This window comes from Cottoperca gobio, chromosome 15 (genome assembly GCF_900634415.1).
Source record: "Cottoperca gobio chromosome 15, fCotGob3.1, whole genome shotgun sequence".
Classification (NCBI taxonomy): Eukaryota; Metazoa; Chordata; class Actinopteri; order Perciformes; family Bovichtidae; genus Cottoperca; species Cottoperca gobio.
The window spans coordinates 18,811,679-18,836,471 of record NC_041369.1 but is presented as its reverse complement, the minus strand read 5'-3'; the positions used below and the strand labels follow the sequence as shown (position 1 = coordinate 18,836,471).

The 24,793-nt window shown below is 45.2% G+C and overlaps 1 protein-coding gene across 2 annotated transcripts in view; it reads left to right on the top strand.

Moving 5' to 3' along the window:
* The window catches only part of sdccag8 (SHH signaling and ciliogenesis regulator sdccag8), a 41,924-nt gene extending 17,168 nt beyond the window's left edge, over positions 1–24,756 (top strand). Inside the window, exons 14-18 of one of the 2 annotated variants that reach the window (XM_029449459.1) lie at positions 2,941–3,068; positions 6,958–7,066; positions 8,426–8,557; positions 23,993–24,123; positions 24,162–24,756. In XM_029449459.1, the coding sequence (XP_029305319.1) occupies positions 2,941–3,068; positions 6,958–7,066; positions 8,426–8,557; positions 23,993–24,123; positions 24,162–24,232 (571 nt within the window). In that variant the 3' untranslated portion in view covers positions 24,233–24,756. The remainder of the gene's footprint in view (positions 1–2,940; positions 3,069–6,957; positions 7,067–8,425; positions 8,558–23,992; positions 24,124–24,161) is intronic. The other variant, XM_029449460.1, reaches the window with a different exon arrangement.
* Positions 24,757–24,793: the final 37 nt, after the last annotated feature.

Sequence of the window (24,793 nt, the reverse complement as noted above, 5' to 3'; positions counted from 1 at the left end):
CCGTGTGACTTCACTGTGTGTGTGTGTGTGTGTGTGCATCTGATAATGTGTTTATTGCAAGAGTCTCTTTTACTTTAGTCCAAACAGCGGTCAGTGGTGTCTGGCGTTGGCGAATGTCTCCAATTCCTCCAAGTCCACCGTCTGACTCCAATTTGTGCTCGTTCTCTGATAAACCGCGGCATTTGGTGGTTCTGGCGTGGGATGCCGGCTGCACCATGGGGTGCTGCAAACTCCGTGCTTGGTCAGGCCCTGGCACCCCACATCTAATGGGCAACAGCTTGAATAGTGCCCACTTAGGCAGGCAGTGCAGACTGGGCCCCCTCTTCTTCCTCACCGCTCCAGCCATCTAGCCAGCCAGCCACCGCCTCTGCCACCTCCCACTTACCCAGCAGCCACTGTACCTGGCCGCAGCCCCAGAGCTATTCCAGCCTACCTTAGGCCCCTGGCCCATGCAGCTCTCGCCATACTTATCAAGCTGTCCTACAGAGCATCAGGCCAGGCATATACAAACAGGCCCAGCTATCCGCTAACTGAACATTCAGTCTATTGCCTCCTAGGCCCCAACAAGAGTTCCTGCCACAGGCAGCAACCCAGAGCCCATTCACCAATTAGCTGGAAGGCAGATTATTGTCCAGGGAGAATTATCCAGCTCCAGCCCCACATATTCAGCCTCTGCTCTACCCGTCAACCTCCATGCTCGCTCCAGGGCTTGGCTCTTCACTGACATCTCTCCTTTGCTTTCTCTTTTTTATGTTTTAATTTGACAGTGCTCACCAGCAGCCATTTTGTGAAAGCGTTTTTGCAAGTACACGCGTTGCATCTGATTGGGAATACAAAATGGCGCTGGGGGAAGAACCTCATAACCTAGCCCGACTTTCCTCTTTGAGTTGATTCTCGATGAGGCTTTCAGGCCCTTGAACCCTCAGGCTTCACGGACTCTACAGAAACTCCTCCGGGTTATCCCACCTCGAGCCGAAGGCCCCGCGTCTGTTCGCCTGTCGTCTTCAACTTTATTATGTTGTACTTGTAAAATGTTGGTTCAGTAGATCACCAAAACCAAACAGATGCCAAATGTGTAGCTCTCTGTGTTTCTGCTTTTCTCTCTTCTTCTGTTTTTCATCGCTCTCCTCTTCGTCACCACCTCTCTATTGCTGACTGCTGGAACTTTCTGGCGGTCTCTCTGATGCTAATTGGTGGGTAAACAGGTCTGGTGTGAGTACCCCCCACACCCCCCCCCACCCCCAATCGCACACAAACACACACACATAGGCATACGCAAATACACACGGCCCCCTGGAACCTCTTGCAGGACCAAATGGCTGGCAACGCCTGCCCGCCATCTCCCGCTGAGCCCTGGTGTGCGCTTTGGTGGCTCAGGCTGCTGTTCAAGCCCAGCGGGGGTTCATTCACTCTCTCACACACACGCACACACTCATACAAGTACAGACACACACAGTCTCCTTGTGTCCCCTGCACACCCGCCACCCGCTTTCACACCCCAGACAGCAGGACAGCAGGAGAACACACACACACACGAAGGAACAGACAGACGCGGTCACTTTAGAGATGCAGGCCAAGCGCTGTAGGGGAGAAAAGTTTTCACTTAAACTGGAGAATTCTCTCTTCATTAGCGCCTTTGGACTTCAGGACGAGTTCTGTTTATTTGTTCGTTTTTTCCTGCCTTTGTAGTTTTTTTCCTTTTCTTTGCTTCTTTGTCTGTTCCTCTGTTGTTAGGATACATTTGGACTTAGCCGAGTTAGAAAGTTTGCTTCAAACGGGAGTAAAATGCAGCGTTGCGAGGACAGACACCTTAGTTTGCATCTTACCTGCACAGAAAACTGTCTGATCGCTACCAAAGGTGTTGGGCTTTGCTTGTCGTACACACGCACTCCCGTGTAGACCTTTGTATAACTGCAGTCTGTAAACACAAGATACGATTGATCGACTGATGTTATTCTTGTTTTCGGCATTAATGTGGCTGGAAAGCGAACGATGTTGATGTACAGCGTGTACAGGATGACACGCAGCTTAACCAAAGTGATATCACAGAGCAGACTGATCTGTGTGTGCGTGTGCGTGTGTGTGTGTGTGTGGGTTGTGGACAGCTGTGGTATCACTCAGGGGTCTTCAAGCCGACAGTGGCCTGACACTTTTACCCTTCTACCCCCTGAGTCTTTTCTGTCATTCTCCTTTCTGCCCTTTCTTTCATTCTCTTGTTTGCACAGCGTGTGCTCTCCTCCTGCTTTCTCTCTCACCTCTGTGTTTACCTATCGCTCTTTCTTTTTCCACCTCACTGATCTCCTTCACAAATGAAAGTGCGGTGGGATTTATTAGGAATGCAGCGGTAGAACGGCCGCTGATCCTGCTCTCAGTGCTGCTCGCTCGTGTGATTCTTAAAGCACCAGCCTTTTTAAAGGTGCAATCTGCGATCCAAAAGAGAAGCCCGACCACCGACACACGACGCTGAACTTGGTCAACATTTAAAACATTTTGAGTCGCGGTCTCTAAACTTCCAATACAACCTTAAATGCACAGGGGGAAATAATTGATATGCTTATGAGAGAAGTCGTAGCCTACAGTGTTCTTACACTCCGACGCAAGCAGATGATGAGTAATCAATCATCTCAAGCACAGAGTGTCTCTGTTTGGATGAACACTGCTTTACACACACTGTAGGTAGCCAAGTTATGTGAGGGATCACAATTATTATATATTATATTGTACATTTCAGTGTATTTGTACCTGAAATGCCATTTATTAATAGAAAATGTGTATACATTATTCCTTTTTTATTTTTTTGGGAGGGGGCTGCAAGTGTCTAAGGACAGAGTGTGTTGTACACTGTACAGATTGTAAAGCCCCCTGAGGCAGATCTGTGATATATATGTGATTATTGTTATATGTAGCGTTGTGGTTTAACACCCTGGCTCTTCTCCCCAGACAGGACAGAGAGAGTTCAGTACGGGCTCTTGAAGAGGAAATGGCGTCTGCAACCCTTTCATCACGGGAAAGAGAGCGAGCGCTGACTGTGCTGCTGGAGCAAACCGAGGCTCACCACCAGCAGAGAGGTCAGTGCGGCGACCCGCAGCGGTGGGGCTTCCACTTTTCACTGTCTCCCTCCCACCTTAAGTTTCCTGTAGGATGTCAACTCTTTAAAAACACTTTCCTTTCCCCTCCTTATCAAAGGAGCGTCTTTTAATTCAAAGGTCTTGAGTCGTGGAAGCTCATCGTGGATGTCCACTGTATGCAGCTGCCTCGTGTTTTGTATCTGTCGCGGTTCAAATGTTCACTGCAAACATTTCAGATTTCGGATCGTCTGTAAAACAAATGTTGGCACGGAGACGTATTGGATACAAATGTGCAGCTCATCCCTGCACCTATTTTAATGACTGTACGCCGTATTGTGGCACTCCTCCTCCTGCTTTACAGGATTTTGAGGAAAAGAGACATAAACAACCAAGAAAAAGTATCAATAAATACTAAAGCAGAAGGGCACTGGGGGAGAGCGCAGACTTAAAAAAATAATGCGTGTATCTGCCACGTAATTCGGATCCTGCTCCAAAATGTAATTAGCTCTTCCTTGGCCCATGTCCATCAAGTTTTATGAAAATAGTGCCAGAAGTCTTTCCGTAATCCTGCTAACAGACAAACAAACAAACAAAGAAACGATCAAACAAACCAAACCAAAAAGAAACCCTCCTTCGCGGAGGTAATCTTCAGCCCTGCGTCTGATTTCCAGCTAGACTCAGCGGATCGTGTCTGGCAGCTGTGATGGAACCAGAGCAGGCGGACATTGGGGGTCAGACTCCCCAAAGAGCAGCATTAAATGTTTTTCAGTAGAGAGCCACACACACACACACACACTTAAGATCATCTCTACACGGTCGCACAGCAGCAAGTCCTGCAAATGTGCTATTTCTGTAGGTTTACTGTAAGCCACTGCGGTACACAGGCATATTAGTTATCTTACACAGAGGAGGGGCAGAACAAAGCAGAACTAAATAGGATGGAGCACACTGAGCCAGAATATTCAGAACTGCAAGGAGCCAAACAGCAGAGTTAATCAGGGTCAGCTACAGAATGGCAGCCCTTGAGCTGGGAGGGGTTCAGTCTCTTCCTCAAGGACACTTCAGCAGGGAGGATCTTTGCTGGAACAGGGTCTTGAACCTGCATCTTCCAGTTGAAGGATGCTTTCCCTCCTTACTGTGCCACCTTGCTCCCCACCAACACACATTGGTTAGAGTGGGAGGGGACAGACAGGAACACAAATCATGTGAGAAGTGAAGTGACCTCAAAAGAGCAGAACAGAGCAAAGAAGAGCAAAACAAAAGCCTTAAGAGGAGAAGAGAGAATCGCAGGGCAGAGCAGAGGGAAGGTGAGGGGAGCAGCACAGAGACCCAGCTCAGTGCTCCCTGTCTGTCTACACAACAGAGCTGCTGCTGCTAGCACATCTGTTGCACCATCTGGATCGCCCCCCCCCCCCCCTCAAACCCCCCACCCACTCTCTTCCTCCCCTCCCTCCATTCTCCTATCTTTTTATTTACCTGTGGTTCCCTTCAACAACCAGGGAGCCTGCTGGTACGCAGAACAAAGATGGAGGGTACAGAGGGAGGAAAGGATGGATGGAGGGAGGGGAGGTGGGGGGTGGCGGAGTGTAAACAAAGGGTTTGTTTCTGGCGCATGTCGGCAGCACACATGTTGTCTAAAGAGAGCTGACATCAGAGCACAGCAGGAAACTGTGGATGGGGAGGGGATGAGGGGTGGACGTCCTTTAGTAGCTCGCATCACTTCCTCTCCCCGTGCAACCCAACAGACGAGCTGGATAATTAGCTTTCTTGCTCTCCAAATCCCGCCTCTCTGTCCATCCGTTTGTCCTTCCATCCATCCGTCCCCCCTCTCCCTTCTTCTCCGCTCCTTCCCACCTTTTTTCAAAAAATATTTTTGCCTTTTTTCTTTTTTTTTTGAGTAAATGCGTGCAGAGCAGCCTCTAGATGATATCAGATATTTGTTCCTCTCCATCCCTCCCTCCCTGCCTGCCACGCTTCTTCTCTCCATCCCTCCCTCCCTCATTTTTTTTCTCTGTTTGTTTCCAGTGCCAGTTCTGCTGTGTTTCTGTGTCCCAGGGTTCTTTTTGGCCTACGCATGGCCAGACGCATTCAAAGCCTGTTCAGCTAATTAGCATTCTTCATGCAACTTTTCCAGCACTGACCAAACTTTGTTGAGTGTACTGTACGTGTGTGTGCACGTCTGTGTGTTTGTGTAGTTTAGTTTCATGCTCTGAAGCATCCAATTTCTGCCCTACATGCATTATCTGTGGCAGTCATCTGGGGACAGAGGCTGTGAAGTGTTAGAGGTAACTCACGTCAGAGACACACGTGCAGCCAGTGCAAAGTGCATAATATTAGGTGGCCATTGGCCTTTACACGCCTCCCCCAATCTTAATGAATAGCATTGCTGTAGCACATACAGAAAGAGTAGAGTCACATTTCCATGTCATCATGGCTCTACCTGTATTTTTCCCCCCCGCTTCCTCTTCCCCCCCCCTCCCCAAATATCTTCTGTATGCAAAAAAAAAAAAGTCTTCCGAGCTACTTTTCAAAGACTGCAAGTCCTTGGTGTTTTTGGTTTCCGTTGACTGTAACAGAATGCCGGAGCAGGTGGATCATTCCCTCAATCCAAACGGCAGCCATTGTTATTTTAAAAGAGCAGACATATGTTGGAGAGCGGAACGTGGATCATTTCAAAGGAATGATGAAAGCCCAGTGTTGGATTGTTCAGAAAGAGGCCCCCATGAGCGGATGAGGACGTGGCAGGAAGGGTGGAAAGGAGAAAGAAAGCGCTTTCAAACAACAATCCCGCTCTCTTCCTCCATCTCGTTTTACCCTTCTCACGCACTTTATATTTGCAGCCTCTGTTCTCTGTGTTTCTGCTCTGTACATCTCCGCCTGTTGTTTTGATTTTAATGTGAATGTTGACAAAAGCATTTTTGGGAATACATTCAAAGAGACATATGTATCCCGCTTTTTCTGCAGAATTTGTTACGCTAGATTTAATTGTTCAGCTCTTAATGTTGATGTTTTCCTCCGGCTGTTTGGACGACCTGCTCCTGGAAATGTGTCGACTGTGTTAATAGAAGTCGCCACGATGCTCTCTGAGCAGAGTAATGCTTTTTAAAACTTTTATTTCTTACTATTAAGAACCGTGTGAAGTAGTTGTGTTGAATCTATTTGATCTACAATATCTTTTTAACAATAAACTTTATTTGTATGGCACTTTTCCAAACACAGTTACAAAGAGATTTTCAGAATAAAATAAAAATCATGTACACAGTCGAGATAAAAACAACACAAATCTAAATAAAAACATTTTAACATAAGACCTGAAATAAAACGGAGTGTAAAATAAAGTGGGCAATGTAAAAGTGGGGAAAGACGGGCAACCAGGAGGGATTTAAAAGATGCACATGTCAGCACACATTCATACAGAGGCTACATGCTCTTCAGGAGAGAACAACATGCACACACACTCACACACCGTTGGTTATCGGGAGTTCAGTATCTTGCAAGTTGACCGCAGGGGCCGGGGATCGAACCACCGACCCTCCGACCGGTCGACGACCACTTCCTGAGCCGCAGCCCAAATGTGTTTTTTATCAGTAGTTTCTCATGCAGGGAGTTCCACAGCGAGTTTGGTCACATCCATGTCTTTGTATTGACGTTGTCTTTCATATAAGCGTGTCTTTTCTTAGAGAGAAGGGGAGGTGGGTGATACCGGTGTCCAGTGACAGCAGAGTTTGACAACGTCTGAACTTCAGTGTAGGCAGCGTGCGGGCTGTAACAGAGTAACTGCATCTGTCTGTGCGGCCAGGATCTCTGACAGCTACTCAAAGTGCACGCAAAATCATTCCGCGATGGTAAACCTCGCAGTAACCGCCAACTTTCCCATGATCCATTTCAGTTGGAGAGTTGGACGGGCTGCTGAGTTCCCAGAATTCCCTGATCAGGAAGCTGAAGGAGGAGTGCTGCATGCTGGGAGTCAAACTGGAAGAGCTGACAGAAAACAGCAGGTCAGTATTTTCTCTTTCGTCCTATTTAATTTGCTCAATGATGCTTTCAGTTAAAGGTGTATGTAACCTTTCAGATCTTGGTAGTCCACTCCCATGATCCCACTTTACTTCACTGCGCCACCAAACTCCACCTTTGTGTTATTGTTTTGATTGAGACACCCTACTGTACTTGTGTACATATACATATCCTCTCTTTTCCAGTTATTTATTTACCCGCTCAGTTGTTTATTCCCTCTTATCTGTTGGACATCCATGTCATTATTTCATGAAGCATCATCTATCCAGGCTGTTTGGACAGAGCATGTCAACATGCTACACACTGCTTTCCAGTCTGACCTGTTTTCTTGTTAACCTGATGCTACAGTAGTCACAGCAGGCCTGCACAGCTCTCCATCTGGGCTGCCTGTGTGTGCGTGTGTGTTTGTGTGTGTGTGCGAGTGACCCTGGGCCCAGTGTCCTGTCAGCTGTTGGAGCTGTGCTGCACATTAGTCACATGACAGCCCCCAATCTGGTCCTGCCAGACCTCTCTGGCCTCAGAACCCTGTGTGTTTTCTTATGGGTGGACATCAATACTAACTCCACGTATATGTATGCAGCAATAACTGCCAACTGAAATGTGTTTTTTTATAGGAAGGAACTCACATACATGCTGACACACTGGCATGGAGTCTCATAGCCTACATCTGCTGTATGTGTGTGTTATGTAGTTTAGCAGCAGTGTGGTGTTGGTGTGTTTTGTGCCTCGGGCTGTTTGAGCTCCTGGAGTCCAAGCCCAGTGTAGCGGTTAAAGTCCTGCTGGACGGCCTCTCTCGGGCTAAGCGAGGTTACAGCAAGAGACCGTCGCACCAAGACGAATGAGAAAACTCTTAAAGTGTTTTCAGTTGTTCGTCTGAATGTGAGCAGAGTTCAGAACAAGCTTTTTTTTGGTGAATGCCGACTTTTGCAACTCATGAACGTGAACAACCCACGAGACGACACCCGGCATGCAGGCGTGGCTGGTGCAACTGGTAATTCCAACAACGCAGCTACTGGTACTGCTGGAACCAGTTGATTTTGAAGGAGTTTTATAAACAAATGGGTACAGAAACGTGTGAACATGCACAACGCTGAGTATCAGGCCCGACTACCTTGCTGATTGTCCAGTGTAATGTTGTGCAGCAGTCAATGCGGTTCAGGGCATCTGGTGGACTTGTGGGTAAGATGCAGACCACATACAGACCAGGGACCTTTTGTAGCGTGTCATTCCCCTTTCTCTCTCCGCACATTCCCCGTTTGTACCTCTGTTATATTATGCTTGCATTGCTTTGTGGTACATTACTTTGTGTGTGTGTGTGTGTGTGTGTGTGTGTGTGTGTGTAGAGGAGAGCTGGAGCAGCTGGCCCTGGAGAAGCAAAGCGTAGAGGAGACGGTAAAGACTCTGCGAGCTCGCTGCTCCAACATGGAGGATCAGTGTGTCCAGCACGGCCGCATGCACCAGCGCATGAAGGACAGGTACGCTAATACACACACACAGCTACGCATCCCTTTTAGGTAATGATTGTGTTGTTTGCTAACAGATAAACATCTGATTTATACAACTTTGATTTGTTAGTTCTTCAAACGTTTCTTAAAATGTGTCATTTTTATTAAGAAGCCGCCGCCTTGTTCCCAAAGTGTTTTTAATCTGGCAGCAGGCCTTTATAAGAGAAGAAATAAGTGAAGTTTGCTTCACAATCTGTCGCTCACCGGTCCGCCTTGTGCACGTCTAATGTTTAATTAGAATTGTTTTATTTTTTGTTGACACAGGGGTTTTTGTGTCATCGGCAGTTTACTCTCCTTTCCACTCAATCAGACGACACATGAAGTTATATATTCTTATATAATGAAACCATAAACTAGCCGTCGACTCCCATAAATCACTGGTGGTGGTCGAATTAGGAATTAGGAAGGAACATTTAAATAAGTTAAATGTACAGCACCTCCTTTTCCAACTGTAGTCGTGTTGCTCCTGTGGTGCAACGTCGTTGTCACCGTTCTGCAAAACTGTTTTCTTCAGGCAGTTCCTTTAATGGCGTCGCACGAGTACAGACGCCGAAGCTGTAAACTTGCAAGAGGCTGTGTGTTGCAAAAACAAAACCCAATTAACATGCATATCCTGAATGTGCAAAGAATGCTCCTAAAACCCGAATAATATCTGCACATCCCTCGTCTTATTTTGGAGTATCCAAACTGAATATGACAATATCAATAGTGGAATATAAGTGTGCATGTAGACGTAGTCCGTTACAAACGCAAAAAGTAAACATGTTCTGCTCAGTGCAGGATATGGGGAGTGATTTTGGAGATATTGACTTATAAAAGTTGCAGCTAAAAGTGCTTTGGCTGATGCTACAGTATCTGTATGGGTGTGATGCGGGGGTCTCTTCCTCTCTAAGTGTGGAGCCCAGTTGGTGTGTGTCTCCACAGGGCGCCTGGCATACAGCCTGGCTCCCAAAGTGGGCGAGGGTGTGTGGGTGTTGTTGCCCCACTCTGCAGGATCTCTACCCCAGAGCCCCACCACCACCACCAACTCCACCTTCCCCTTACACAAAACCAAACACACACACACACACACACACACTCACTCACCCGTTTCTCCTGCTCCATCACTGACACTACATATTGTCTACCACCCACCGGTGTTAACCTGTCGACAGTGAGACGCTGCCAAAAAACAAAGTTTACCAAGTCACAGCTGTCTCCTGCTTGTGTGTGACTCTTTTTGTGTGTTTCATAGAAAGAAAAACAATCTAAGTTGTCAAGAAGTGTGAAGTACGAATATTCTGTATGTTTCCGCGCATATGTTGTGGTGGTATTTTTATGTGTGTGTGTGTGTGTGTGTGTGTGTGTGTGTGTGTATGGGTTGCTATTGCATGTTCTCAGGAGGTTTAGCAGAGTAGGAATCTGGCTGCCAAAAGTGGATTGGCTGGGAAGTTGGCACCTAACTTCTCTCTTCTCCCAACTGAACCACGATAATCACTCTTGGCATTTATTGAGTTTTATTTTCTGCTTTGACACTTCCTTGGTTGATGAATCCTCCTGACATTTAAACAATCTCTTGAGTTCACTTCTACATAAGGTCACTTTTAACTGTTAAACTGCTTGACCACATTTGTGTGTGTGTGCATGTTTGTGCATGTATTGCAAAGTTGTGAGCAGTAAATGTATCGGCGTCCTTTCTATATCATGTTTTCGGTGGTTTTATTGTGAGGAGGTACAGTACAGAGATGAGGGAGAGACGGGGAGGCGAGAGATGTATGACTCACGTTTACGATGATCCACACCGCAGCTGGTACTTGGTTTTCCAGTATGTGATTGTATTTCTGGTACTGATCGTACTCCGGGGGCAAGAATTGAAAACCTGCCACGAATATATTCTTATCACATTGGTTTTTTTAGCTTAAACAAACACAAAGATCCACAGTATTTATCACGTCCTGCAGCTTGTGATGTCCGAATGAAGTCGCAGAGGCACAACTTAGTAGATCTCTGATTTGTGTGCGTGCAGTTAGGGTGTAGGGTTAGGGTGCTAAGGTGTACGTGTTAACAAGCTGGTGCAAGTGGGTTCAATATCCAGCGCCCCGCCCCTCCTCACAGCCTCTCCATCGGCCTGCAATCTGTGCTGCGAAGAGCGGCAACAGCGCACCACGCACAAAACATTTGGAAAATCAGCTTGATTTATTTTTACATGGGCACGCTGATTGCCAAACTACACAGGGGTTTTAGCACACAATGTTTTGCTGCACCGCTTAATTATTTATTTCATTATGTCGGTGGTGCTGTTGAAACCAAGGCATAGAGCGGAGGGTGGAGACGTGGAGCTAGGGAAGATGCAAAGCCGATTACTGTAAATGATTAATGTTAAGGCGACATGTTTATTTTATGAGCAGTGCGATTTCACAAAATGTTTAAGTTTGCGGTTGTAGTTTTTATTTTTACTTCTTTAATGTGATTTGTGACATTTTACTGTTGTTATGCAACTCTGAGGTGCTTATTCTCAGGGAAACCAAACACACGAGGGGCTATCAATCGATTGAAATCTGTAATAATTGTGATTAATTGCATGATTGTTCATATTTAATCACACATTTCTTATCGGTCCAAAAATGTACCTCCAAAGGAAGATGTTTTTAATCCACATGGAAGTTTACAAATATGCTTTGACTTTGCTAATGTGTGTATATTTATTGTGTAAATCAAGGTGCAGAAACCCTCCCAGGTGCTGCGTTCAGGGTCACCATACCAGACATCTTGATTCCCAATTCGACAAAATAAATGATTTTATTTGTACTTAAATATTTGCTTTCACAGAAAGGGTTACTTATGTATTTTAAGCTGCTTGCAGCAAGAGTTAGGAAGTTAAACAGGTGCGTTATTTTACAATTTATTAACAGCTGAATACAGAGATTCTATAGCGTTACATATTGGACGTTGTAACGTCAACAGTTTGTCACAAAAGCAAAGATGAAGAGAGAAACATGTAAGATGTTCGAATGATGATTATTTGCTGGTGAAAGTTATTACGGCTCTCAAAATGTTTCCTGCTCGTGTACAGTTTTCAAACTTTCTCTTCTCACCTCACTCTCGTCTCTCTCTTCACTTCCCCTTCCTCTTTGCTCTTCTCTTTCTCTCCGACTTTACTCCTCCCCTCTGCTTTCTGTACTAAACACCATGCAACCTTTCCTCACCCCACAGCTGTTCGCAGGCTGTTTCACCAATTATCACTATGCATGTACACACTGAGGTCACGCACACACACACAGACACACACACACACACACACACACACACACACAGCAGACCAACATAACACCAACGTTTGCTTAACCACACATAGTGACAGCAGAGTGTGTTTGTCAGCCCTGGGTGTGCATGTGCATGCACTGTGTTTATGTGAGCACACAGCTCACTGTGCAGCCCTTTAAGGAGAGCAGCAACATATACGCAGATGTGCCTGCAGATCCACAGGCTTCACTGGGCCATATGGCCTCCACGAAGAAAGATGGTGCGTGCGTCTGGAGGAGAGGAGGGAGGGATGGAGCGAAAGATGGAGGGCCATGTGCGGTATGAGCTGTGCAAGCAGTTGTTGAAGTATGTATGCCTGTGGATGTGTGTGTGTGTGTGTATGTGTATATATATATATATATATATATACATGTGTGTGTATGTGTGTGTGTTTGCACCAGAGGCTCCAGGAGATTGGTTAATGGAACAAATGGTCGCGGCGGGCCGGGGAAGAAGGAACAGGCTTGCTGCTACCGCGGGCGGACAGCGAGCCCCGGGCGAGGGCTGCTTCATCTGGGTTCCTGCCACACACACACACACACACACACACACACACCCTCTCCTCACCCCCACCCTCAAACACACAGTGTGCTGCCATGCCCCAGAAGCAAAAGGACGCTCCTCGCAAAACTTTTCATTTGCAAATGAAGTTGGCAGAGGCTCGGCAGAAGAAACAGGACAGCTTTCATTTGTCTCATCTGTGTGTGTGTGAGTGTGTGTGAGTGTGTGTGCACATACACACGGGTATGTCTGTCTGTATGATGAGTTGCAACTGTGTGTGTGATCTTAGATGATAAAGAGTGAGATGAGGAGAAAGCGGGGATGAAGACAATGAAGGTGCAGCGTTTACACACTCGCAATGGTGAAGCTTCACGTCGATGTAAATATTAACTTCACTGTTGTCGCCTTTTTTAAATTTCACAATTACATTTTTATGTCGGACATCATTAACAACGGCCCCCTTCACTTTAACATGTAGGTTGTTGTACAGACAATATGATTTGAAGGTATCAGATGGTTTTCAGCTGCTGCTTTACATTTTCGGACGAAAACAATTGATGTGTATTTTCCTTACATTTGATAGAATTGACTGAATGTACTTTTCAATGATGCATAGTTTTAAGATTTGAACTATTGAATGAGTTGAAATCTCCAGCGTATTAGGACAGAGAGGCTCAGTGTAGTCCACCGTCTCTCTCACGCTCGTGTTTCTGCCTCTGGGTGGCGCTGATCAGTCGTCCTGCCTTCTCCTTCATCTTCCTCTCCTGCTCTTCTCATCGTTTCTGTCTCTGCATTGCCCAGCTGGCTTCTGTAGCCGTGAGCGACCGCAGGGCGGCCTGCTGAAAGAGCATTGTCAAACGGTGGCTTTACAGCTCTATCACACACACACACACACACACACACACACACACACACACAAACGCACAGACGCACAGATTTGCAGCTCAGATGTCGGGCTGTAGCCAGAGGCTTGCAAGCTGGAGCGTTAACTGTGCAAAGCATCACATCTCAAGCCCCAGTGACAGTCAGTGACACTCGCTAACACTACTTCATAAAACTACAACTACAAAACTCGTGCAGAAACACCTGCCCCTTCTTTAGAAAAATGTTAAAAGTTACGACACAAGAAACAATTTAATGCCGGGAAAGCAAACACGCGACTTAAAAAGAGTCAGCAGGCCTCACGGCAGCAAACACTTTGACATTGAATAGACGATATAACAGCCTGCAGCACTGAAACCTCTGTTAATACAGTGACGAAAGGAAACACAACTTCTGAGCATATACTTCTGACATCCCTCTTTAACATTTTCCAAATCTGTTTTAATAGAACTCTTCGCCAAGGATGTTTTTATATTTCACATTTTGATCATGTGTGAGTTCAGGTCGACCTTCTCCACACTGACTGGGCCTCTCGCCAGCTCAAAGACCAACTTTGATCTTGTTGTATACCAGCGTAACAGCTTTCACACCTTTTTAATTTAAGTTTCTTTATTCCTCTCACCTCTAATGTGTGTATTCTTTATTTAGAAAGCAGAAAATCTACATATAACGGTATTGTTCAAAGTGGGTGATGTAGAAATGATATCAAACATCTCATTTGCAAAGAGAGGATGCTGATATACAGCCGTGTAGAATGTGCACACAGCATTGTTGTGTTAACATTCAGCTGTAAGGGCCACACGCCAGGGTTAGGGTTCTTTAGCTCATTTATAATCCTGCAATAATACTTCACAGTTATTGAAATTACACCTCAGCGTTTTAGACTTTTAAATGTTTTATCTTCCAGGGGATCAGCTGGCTTCATATCTGATCTTGTCTTCAGCATAACATTAGCATTTTTTTTTTAAATTAATGTGCACTTACAACTACCTTCCCACACAGCAGTAACAGCAATACAGGCAGACCTGATGTTTACTGGGATGTGGATTTGAAATTAAAATCTTCATTTTAATTAAAAAATGTAAAAGGAAGCGTCACACACGGGCAGAAGCAGCAGGAACGTAAAGAACACGAGATGTGCAGTACAGTAAGATTTATATTTCTATATATTTATTAAATACTTTGACTCACATCTATCAGAGGTCACAGGTAAGATGTATTTATACTGTATTGTACTTCACAATAAAATATGAAGAGCAACAAAATATAATTAATAAAACCAAAAATATCATCAATTAAAAGACGACATATTTAAGAGAAGCAGAGGAAGTCGGTCCTGAGGAATCTTCCATCAGCTAATGTTTAAAAGTTATTATTTTTTATTTGAAGCTGAGCTCAGGGAGCCGACCCGAAGTTATTATTAAGCACAACAATTCAGAAATGTGCTCGCTGCGATGGATAATAACTACAAGTGTAGTGTGTTCATCTGTGTGTTCGTGTTGTAACCTTCACACACGGCTCTGTTCTGGGGAAGCTAGAAGTTGTTCAAACATGACGGGAGAGTTGCAGATGAGCACGCAAGCGTCACAAAAGGAAATAATGACATGAAGGGGGAAAGAAGTTCTCACAAATGATCACTTTATTAACTCTGCATTTGTCTAAATGTAGTAATTTATTACACATGAATGTAAACACACAAACCTCTTCAGTTTCACTGGATTTAGATCCTTAACAGTAATTAGTGGGACATCTAAGAGGATTTATTTTCTTTCTTAAATTAAAAATATTTCTCAATGAAAAGTCGTCTCTAAAAAGAAATACTCAAAATAATTGTATCTTGTGCATTGTAGTAAATAACTATAATGTTTAATAATGAAATAGGACATTTAATATCTGTACATCTGTGTATTCAGAGATGCTGATCTCGTGTGTGTCCTTTGTATTCACACGAGTCGCGAAGGAATAGTTACAGAAATGTTTAAACCTGACACCAAACATGTTACATTCCCACGAGTGAAATACTTAGAAATGACAGGTAACAGTAAAAGGCAGCACGGGAGAATGAAAGAACAAATAACTGTCGGGGAACACGCGTCGGCCTCGTCCTGATCAAAACACACAGTGTCACCAATCGTGTCCCCGTGTCAAACGTGCGCGTTAGCAAGAGCAACAACTGGCATGACAGGTTGGTGGAGGGGAGCGGGGCATGGCCTTCAGGCACACACACACATTCTTGAGTGCAGTTGTGTGCTAGCCAAGATTTAGCTAGAGCACTGGGGTGTGAGGGTGGTGATGGTGGGCCTGGGATTGGGCGAAATATGGTTTTGTGAGAGTGTGTGTGTGTGTGTGTGTGTGTGTGTGTGTGTGTGTGTGTGTGTGTGTGTGTGTGTGTGTGTCGCAGCTGCAGCCTTCATGCCCCTGGCAGTGTTGTTGTAACCAGGCAAGCCAAGGCCGTCTGCCTGTATTCTTCACCCCCTAGGCCCCCTGCCTGCTACACACACACACACACACACACACACACACACACACACACACACACACACACACACACACACACACAAAAACGGTGTGCACGCAAGTTCAGTTTGTCAAATGTAGTGTAATGATTATTTGTATTAATCGTTTGGTCTATAAAATGACAATTGTGAGAAATGTCCATCCCAGTTTCTCAAAGTGCAACGTGGTGTCTTTAAATGTCTTGTTTTGTCAGAACCCCAAAAATATTCAGTTTCTTATGAAATAAAACAGAGAAAAGCAGGAAATCTTCATATTTAAGAGGCTGAAAACTGCTTTTTTTCTGCCATTTCTGCATCAAAAATTACTTTTAACAATTAATCTATTATCATAATAGGTGATTTATTTTCCTGTCATTCCAGTTATAGTTATAGTTATATAGTGTGTGTTGAATGTGAGCTTTTTCATTATCTGTTAATTTTTACACTTAATTTCAAGCAGAGAGTCTTATTTAATATTCCTAATTTCTCATTTGTGTGTGAGTGCGTTCAGAAACAGTTTAGTTCAAATGTGTTCCTTAATTATAACCCAAATTCATCTCACTCCAAAATCTCCATACTTGATTTTATAACGTCCCTCAGTGTTCTCCATGCTGAGTGGTTATTTTTGGAGATACTCGCAGAATATGCAGCGAGACATTAGTTTACTCTGTGGCTCGTTTTGATAATGTATGCACTGTCCAATAAATATTTTCTTCAAGTGACGCGCTCCACTAGCTGCTTTGTTTAATAATACAAACGTGCGCGTTCATACGGGTGCTGTTGAACGCTGCCTGCAGGTCTTCTTTTTCTATTACCGCCTCTGTTTCTGTAACATAACATTAGCGCTTTTCCCCCTTTGGACCGTGCCTTTAGGACATATGCTCCCACCTGTAAATAAATATGCACAGACAAACACACACACAACAGAGTTTAGACACTAGCTGTGGGCTACGACTGATGTATACCACAGAGAGGTAACTGTGTCTGTGTTGTAATTAATCTCCTTAGTAGCTGCAGTCAATAGAGAGTGTGGCGGTTCGAGGTGCAGATTGTGAGCAGTTTGATTATCAGGGCTGTCTGGGGAAATTACTGCAAACTGCCTCTCAGCAAAACTTGCTTTTATTATGTCTGCTGGAGAGCAAAACACACGCTTGCTACCGCGACTGCTCTGGAAGCTGTTTCAGGTAATGTTTTGGAGGATAATTGAGGAATGATTTCAGTGTAGGTGTTGTGCATGTGTCAGTAAAGCGTGGGATCCAGCAGGTGGTGTCCTTTCACCAGGTCAGCTCCTTCTCTAAACTCTCCCGTCAGCCAGGCCAGCAGCAGGCGGCAGGGAGGTGACGGCTGGAGCTGGAGCCTTCTTTGTTTCTCCGTCCCGCACCTCCATCACAAACTGTCGGCCCTCATTTTTCCCCTTCTGTAGATCCTCTTCATCGAAACATCCATTTTATCTGTCTCGCCCATCAATCAATCCATCCAAACGTCCTCCTTCACCACTTCCAGGCAGCGGCGAGCCAGCCTGCACGGTGTGTGTGTGTGTGTGTGTGTGTGTGTGTGTGTGTGTGTGTGTGTGTGTGTGTGTGTGAGTTAGTGTAGGGCAGTGCCCGAGCATTAAGCCGCATTAAGTCCTAATTAATGAGTGTGCCAGTCGATAGAGGCCAGTTATTGGATTTGCTGCTTTAGCTGCTGGAAGGAGCGCTGCCTTAATCACACACACACCCACACACATTCATATACACACACACACACCCTCTGAGGCAGAGTGTACAAGGTGAGACAAGGAGTGGATTGGAAAGTGTGTGCGTGTGTGTGTTATATAAGGCCAGAGGTTGGCGGCTCTCTGGCCAGACAAACTGAGTGTGTGTGGATGTTTGTTTGTGCCAGGGTTAGAGCTTTACTTACTGCATTACATAAACCTTCAGATTACAACCTGCAGCCGCTTTAAACATCTCAGTTCACGACCTGACCAACTGATGTCCTGGCTGCCTGTTCAGCTCACTTGTGTGTGAAAGCCTGCTGGCAGTTTGCAGCAGTGTTTGTACGGTTGGTGCCATTTCTCCTAAATAATTTCATTTGGGATATTTTAGTGCATAATGCCTCAGTTTCTTTCTTAAAATGGAAATCCAGTGTTGCCATGAGTACTCAGACATGGACTTGTGGATGTGTACCACACAGGCTCCCTTTGCATTATGGGAAACGTAGGATTGACACATACCAAAGTCCGGATATCTTTTTTCGATTTCTCACTGGAGTGACCCTTTTAAATTAAACATTGTTCTTACATTACATCATTAATTTGACTGGAATTAAAGATTAAAGCTCAGTCAAGTTTCTCCCTTTCCTCTGATCTATGTTGATGATGAGCTTTTAGGATGTCTGATTATAATCTGTGGATTGATAAATCAATGTTTCAGGGAAGAAAGTGTAAATCTTAAACGCTGTAGGCACCACAAATAAAAAGACATTCAACGGTTCACTGTATTGTGGCGGGGGCAGAATACTTTCAGACCGACTTCTGCAAACCTGGTGAAATAAAACCACAACGATCTGAACTGAACTACGTCGAGATGCTAAAAGAAAAGACGAGGTCATTTAGAAAACATGTTTTTATTTTGGTGAAACTTTTTGAAGTCATAAGATCATGAATGAGGATTCTTCAGAGCTGGCGGAGTGTATGTTGTTACCTTATCAGCAGTGGTTCACCTCAGAAGATATATATGAATAGATCCTCTACATTGGCACATTTATCTCTGCTAGAACACCGAGTGTAAAACTCTTCTTGGCAAACAATGTTGACACATCTCCTGCTTTACAAACCTGGAGTGGATTTCAGAGCTGGCCAGCCATCAGCACAGATCTCTAAAGAAGACGGCTGCATCTCGTTCCAGAGAAGATTGTTTTGAAGAAGATTGTTCGGTGCATCTACATGTACCGAGTTCAGAGGTTGTGATTGGATGAGGATTGGCATTTTCTCAGCATGACTGCGTGATGATTAGTTTGGTGGTGTGGAGCTGAAGGTATTCAATCGACACGTTCTCAACACTTCCCTCATCAAACATTTACAGCTTCAGATAACGGGCTCTGTTTCTGACCTTTAGGTCCTCTGCCGTGTGTGTGTGTGTGTGCGTGTGGCTGATGTCTGCTGCACTTTGTGAGTGGCACATCATGGTGTCTGTATCTTGTGTCTTGGCTCACCACAGCGAGGCTCTTTCTGTGTGTGTGTGTGTGTGTGTGTGTTACTGTGTGACGTGGCGGTGCCCTGCTGTGTGACTGTGTAGGAGGGAGAGTGGGAGGAGGGAGAGAGAGAGGGGGGGTGGCTGGTCAGGACAGCTTGGCAGCCGGCTGTAGGAACACCAGGCGGGGAGGGGAGTCATCGCCCTCAGCCTCCAGGACTGGACACAGCCTCCAGGTCTGAGATTAAAGGAATACTTCACCACCAAAATGATGATTTGTACATCAAGTACGCACCACGCGTTACCTTGGAGTCTCAAAGAAAAGGGAGTTGTGCCTCTACAGTGAACGGAGAAGCCAAAACTGGAAAAGATTCTTGATGGATTGAAGTAAATGGAGGCAAACTATATAAAAACATCCGTTCACAAACTCTCCAGAATCTCATTTATCAAGACGTGAACTCACTACTCCTCAAACTAATGCATTTCCACTATTTAAAACTATCGCATGAAAAGTCTCACGCTTGCGCAGGCGAGTACAGAGAGTACAGCGAGGACAGCGAGTAGAGAGAGTACAGAGAGTACAGCGAGGACAGCGAGGACAGCGAGGACAGCGAGTACAGAGAGTACAGCAAGTAGAGAGTAGAGAGAGTAGAGAGAGTAGAGAGAGTAGAGAGTACAGCAAGTACAGAGAGTAGAGAGAGGAGAGAGTAGAAGAAAGAGTAGAGAGTAGAGAGAGTACAGAGGACAGCGAGTAGAGAGTACAGCGAGGACAGAGAGGACAGAGAGGACAGAGAGTACAGCAAGTACAGAGAGGACTGAGAGTACTGAGAGGACAGAGAGGACAGAGAGTACAGCGAGTACAGAGGACAGCGAGTACAGAGAGGACAGCGAGGACAGAGAGTACAGCAAGTACAGAGAGGACAGAGAGGACTGAGAGTACAGAGAGGACAGAGAGGACAGAGAGGACAGAGAGTACAGCGAGTACAGAGGACAGCGAGTAGAGAGTACAGCGAGGACAGAGAGGACAGAGAGGACAGAGAGTACAGCAAGTACAGAGAGGACAGAGAGGGACTGAGAGTACTGAGAGGACAGAGAGGACAGAGAGTACAGCAAGTACAGATGAGGACAGAGAGGACTGAGAGTACAGAGAGGACAGAGAGGACAGAGAGGACAGCGAGGACAGCGAGGACAGCGAGTACAGAGAGTACAGAGAGAGTACAGCGAGGACAGCGAGTACAGCGAGGACAGCGAGTACAGAGAGTACAGAGAGAGTACAGCGAGGACAGCGAGTACAGAGAGGACAGCGAGTACAGAGAGGACAGCGAGTACTGAGAGTACAGAGAGTACTGAGAGGACAGAGAGTACAGCGAGTACAGCGAGGACAGAGAGGACAGAGAGTAGAGAGAGGACAGAGAGTACAGCGAGTACAGCGAGGACAGAGAGGACAGAGAGTAGAGAGAGGACAGAGAGTAGAGAGAGTAGAAAGAGTAGAAGAAAGAGTAGAGAGTAGAGAGAGTACAGAGGGATAGGTAGTAGAGAGTACAGCGAGGACAGAAGAGTACAGCGAGTACAGAGAGTACAGAGAGGACAGAGTACAGAGAGGACAGAGAGGACAGAGAGGACAGAGAGTACAGCGAGAGGACAGAGAGGACAGAGAGTACAGCGAGGACAGAGAGGACAGCGAGTACAGAGAGTACTGAGAGGACAGAGAGTACAGAGAGTACAGCGAGTACAGAGAGTACAAAGAGTACAGAGAGTACAGAGAGTACAGAGAGTACAGAGAGAGTACAGCGAGTACAGAGAGGACAGAGGACAGAGAGTACAGCGAGTACAGAGAGTACAGAGAGGACAGAGAGTACAGAGAGGACAGAGAGTACAGAGAGGACAGAGAGTACAGAGAGTACAGAGAGGACAGAGAGTACAGAGGACAGCGAGTACAGAGAGGACAGAGGACAGAGAGGACAGAGAGTACAGCGAGTACAGCGAGTACAGAGAGTACAGAGAGTACAGAGAGGACAGCGAGTACAGAGAGGACAGAGAGGACAGAGAGTACAGCGAGTACAGCGAGTAGAGAGAGTACAGAGAGTAGAGAGAGTACAGAGAGGACAGAGAGGACAGAGAGTACAGCGAAGTAGAGAGAGTACAGAGAGTAGAGAGAGTACAGAGAGTACAGAGAGTACAGCGAGTACAGAGAGGACAGCGAGTAGAGAGAGTACAGAGAGTACAGAGAGGACAGAGAGTACAGAGAGTAGAGAGAGTACAGCGAGTACAGCGAGTACAGAGAGGACAGCGAGGACAGAGAGTACAGCGAGTACAGAGAGGACAGAGGACAGAGTACAGAGAGTACAGAGAGTACAGAGAGGACAGCGAGGACAGAGAGTACAGAGAGGAGAGAGTACAGAGAGGACAGAGAGTACAGCGAGTAGAGAGAGTAGAGAGAGTACAGAGAGTACAGAGAAGAGAGGACAGCGAGGACAGCGAGGACAGAAAGGACAGAGTACAGAGAGGACAGAGTACAGAGAGGACAGAGAGGACAGAGTACAGAGAGGACAGAGTACAGAGAGGACAGAGAGGACAGCGAGTACAGAGAGTACAGAGAGGACAGAGAGTAGAGAGAGGACAGCGAGTACAGAGAGGACAGAGGACAGCGAGTACAGAGAGGACAGAGAGGACAGCGAGGACTGTTTCTGCAGAAGTGTTTTAAATAATAAAGTTTTAGTGAAAATACATGACAAACATTTAGTGAAATGAGACTGAGGATTATAGAGTTTGTAAATATAGTTTTATATATAATTATAGTTGTCTTTCCCCGTGGAGTCTAATCATTCTGATCCCTTTTGGGGCGATGTTTTCATTGATGGGGCCAGCGGGAGAGAGGAGAGCAGAATATACTGTCGCTGCTGAGGACTGATGATGATGATGATGAAGGGGAGCTCATGATGAAGACGGACGGGCAGGAGCAGGATTAAAGCCTGCGGTGGGAAAGGAGGCAGTGCAGGGCAAAGTGAGGACAACATTGGGGGGGGGGGGGAGCAGGGAGCAGATTGTGGAGGCGAGTTGGGATGTTCGCCTCCCCCGTCTGTCACACACAGGCAGCCCTGCCACTGCCAACATGACCAGCAGGGCAGGGGCATCTGTCTCCCCCCCAGCTACCTCTCTCTGTCTCTCTCTGCCCCGAGACACAACTCTCCTCCTCCTCCTCTCTTCATCTTCTCTATCACACGCATCATTTTAATAGTTTTATTTTAGGTCTGAAGAGCTAAAACTCTCGTGTAGTTCATCAAAATAAAGCAAAGACTTGTTCTTGACTTCATTACTCCCTCAGACTTCTATTGTGACCCCCCCGAGGGTCCCGATCAGGGAACCACTGACGCACTGTAGTGGACTCTAATGATGTGTTAGTGAGACAGTGAAAGAATTAAAAGTTCTGATACCACAATGTAAAATATCCTTCATTTAGTACTAAAGTAAAAGTAGTCACATGGCAGCTGTGAATGATGTCACGTATAATCTTATATTACAATGATCAGATTAATACTGATGCATCAGTGTGTAAGCTGAATTTAACTTTTGAGGTGGAGCTACTTCCTCTAGTTTCCTGCGTGTCTGTGTGTGAATGAGTTCACCGCTGCACTAGAGGAGGGGACGACTGAATGGAGGGATGAATGGATGAAATAATGGGCTGCTGGTGGGAAATATCTTAACAACAGACATTCCACCTCCAACCCCAAACCCAGTCAACACGCACACTATTCACACACACTTACCCCTAAACCCCAGCTGGAAACACAACCTCCCAACACACACACACACACACACACACACAGATTGTCTACTCCCAGTGTGCAGTAAAAGAGTTCATTGTCTGCAGGGGCGGCTGTGTCAAAGGGAACGCACTAATTGGGACGTCCCAGTAATGATCAACAATTTGCTTCATAACTTCACACACAACTTTCTCACCGGACTGTTAACCTGCTGTTGAGACTGCAGGACCAGCACATGGTGATGTCACGTAACACTGAGCCCTTTGACCTGTTGAGGTTGTGTCCGGACACACTGGACAATGTGGTCTTTTACTTGTTATGTGCTACTTGAGTATTTTTACATTGTTAAAGGGATAGTTCAGATAGAGAGGAGTTACTGTACTGCTGTGGACGAGGGCGGCAGCCAAATGTGTTTCAGCCACCTTCGAAAATCAATATCAGTTTAAGTGTTTGCTATATTTAGAATATCTTCAGACGGCCCTTTCCGAAGGGGAACTGAAGCCGTTATTTATGCTCTCTTCACAGTCATTTGTCCTCGCAGAGCGCGAGGGCTGCTCCCTTACTGCTGCCTCGTTCGGGTCGTTTGTTTATGTTATTGTGTGACTTTGGTGAATCCGAACGAACCAAAGTCACAATAAGACAAACTGACCAAGCATTTATTACTACTTTTGTTTTTACATACACTACTATAGCTTTTTTATGACTTGTTATACTAGAATGATTGTATAACTTTTCAATTGCTTCCTATACTGTAGGTCTTTTTACATATACTTTACATGTTTCTTTACTTTTCTTTAGTTGACATACAACACTTTTATTACCTTTTATGACATAATCTACAACTTCTTTATATATTACACTATACTTTTTTACGATACTCTTTCACATACAATAATAGGATTGTTTGTGATCTTTCTTACATACTAAGAGATTATTTCTTGATGGCATTTTTCACATTTCTCTTTATGATTCTTTTTTTACATGCGATGACATTTTCTTATGGCAAACTATATTCTGACCTACATGTAAGGGTCAGAATAGTTTAATACTGAGCATGTGTATTCTTCAGATCCTGCATCACCTCCTCGTCTGCACACGTAACCGCTGGCACATTCATGTAAACAGTGTTGATGACTTGATCAACAGGAAGTCCAGTGATATTTTAAAAAAAATTAAAAAAAGCTCTTTGTGGATCCAGCTCTCTTTCAATATTTACAACATTTGGCTTTTTATCAGCCAGGAGGGTACGTTCCTCTCACAGTTTCAGTCAATATTGTGTGTGTGTTTGTGTCTGTGTGTGTGTTGCAGGCTGCAGCAGTTGGACCGTCACTGTCAGAGCAGCGCCCAGCAGGTGTGTGAGCTGCTGGCCAAACAGAACCAACTGATGCAGGAGAGAAACGCACTCACTGAGGAGATGCAGAGCATACACATAGAGGTATATACACACACACACACACACACACACACACACACACACACACACACACACACACACACACACACACACACACAGCAGAGTGTGTGAGTCACTGTTTGTGTCTAAATTAATTTGTCATGGTGTCTTTTCCCTCCAGGTGCAAGTTACAGTTGTCAGTTTACTAAAATATAATCAGTAAGAAGACGTTTGTCCCGTCATGACTAATGATTCTGTCTGGTTCTGAAAAACATGTTGTCTATATTCTGTTATTATCAGAGTGTTTTATTGAATGTGTGTGTGTGTGTCCTTCTAGAGACGAGTGGATAGTCTGTCCACGTGAGTGTGTCCTGCCTCTTCCTCCTCCTGTCCGTTTGCTCCTGTTGACAAGAACATATCAAACTGTTATTTAGGTTTTTTTACCCAAGACAGGTGTGTTTATCCTTTTTGTATTAAGGTAGTTTATATACTTAATTTAATTTTTCATTTTATATTTTACAGTTGACCAGATATCACCAGTTACTGTGATACATCGAGCCGTTAGAGGTATCACGTGTTTTTTATGCATTCTTTTTTATTCAAACAGATTTAATAAGCAAAACCACTGAGCTTTTGGGAATGCACTTACTGATCATTTTAATAAAAATAATTAATTCTAGATTTTCTTTTGTACATTTCTTTTGGGGGGGGGGGGG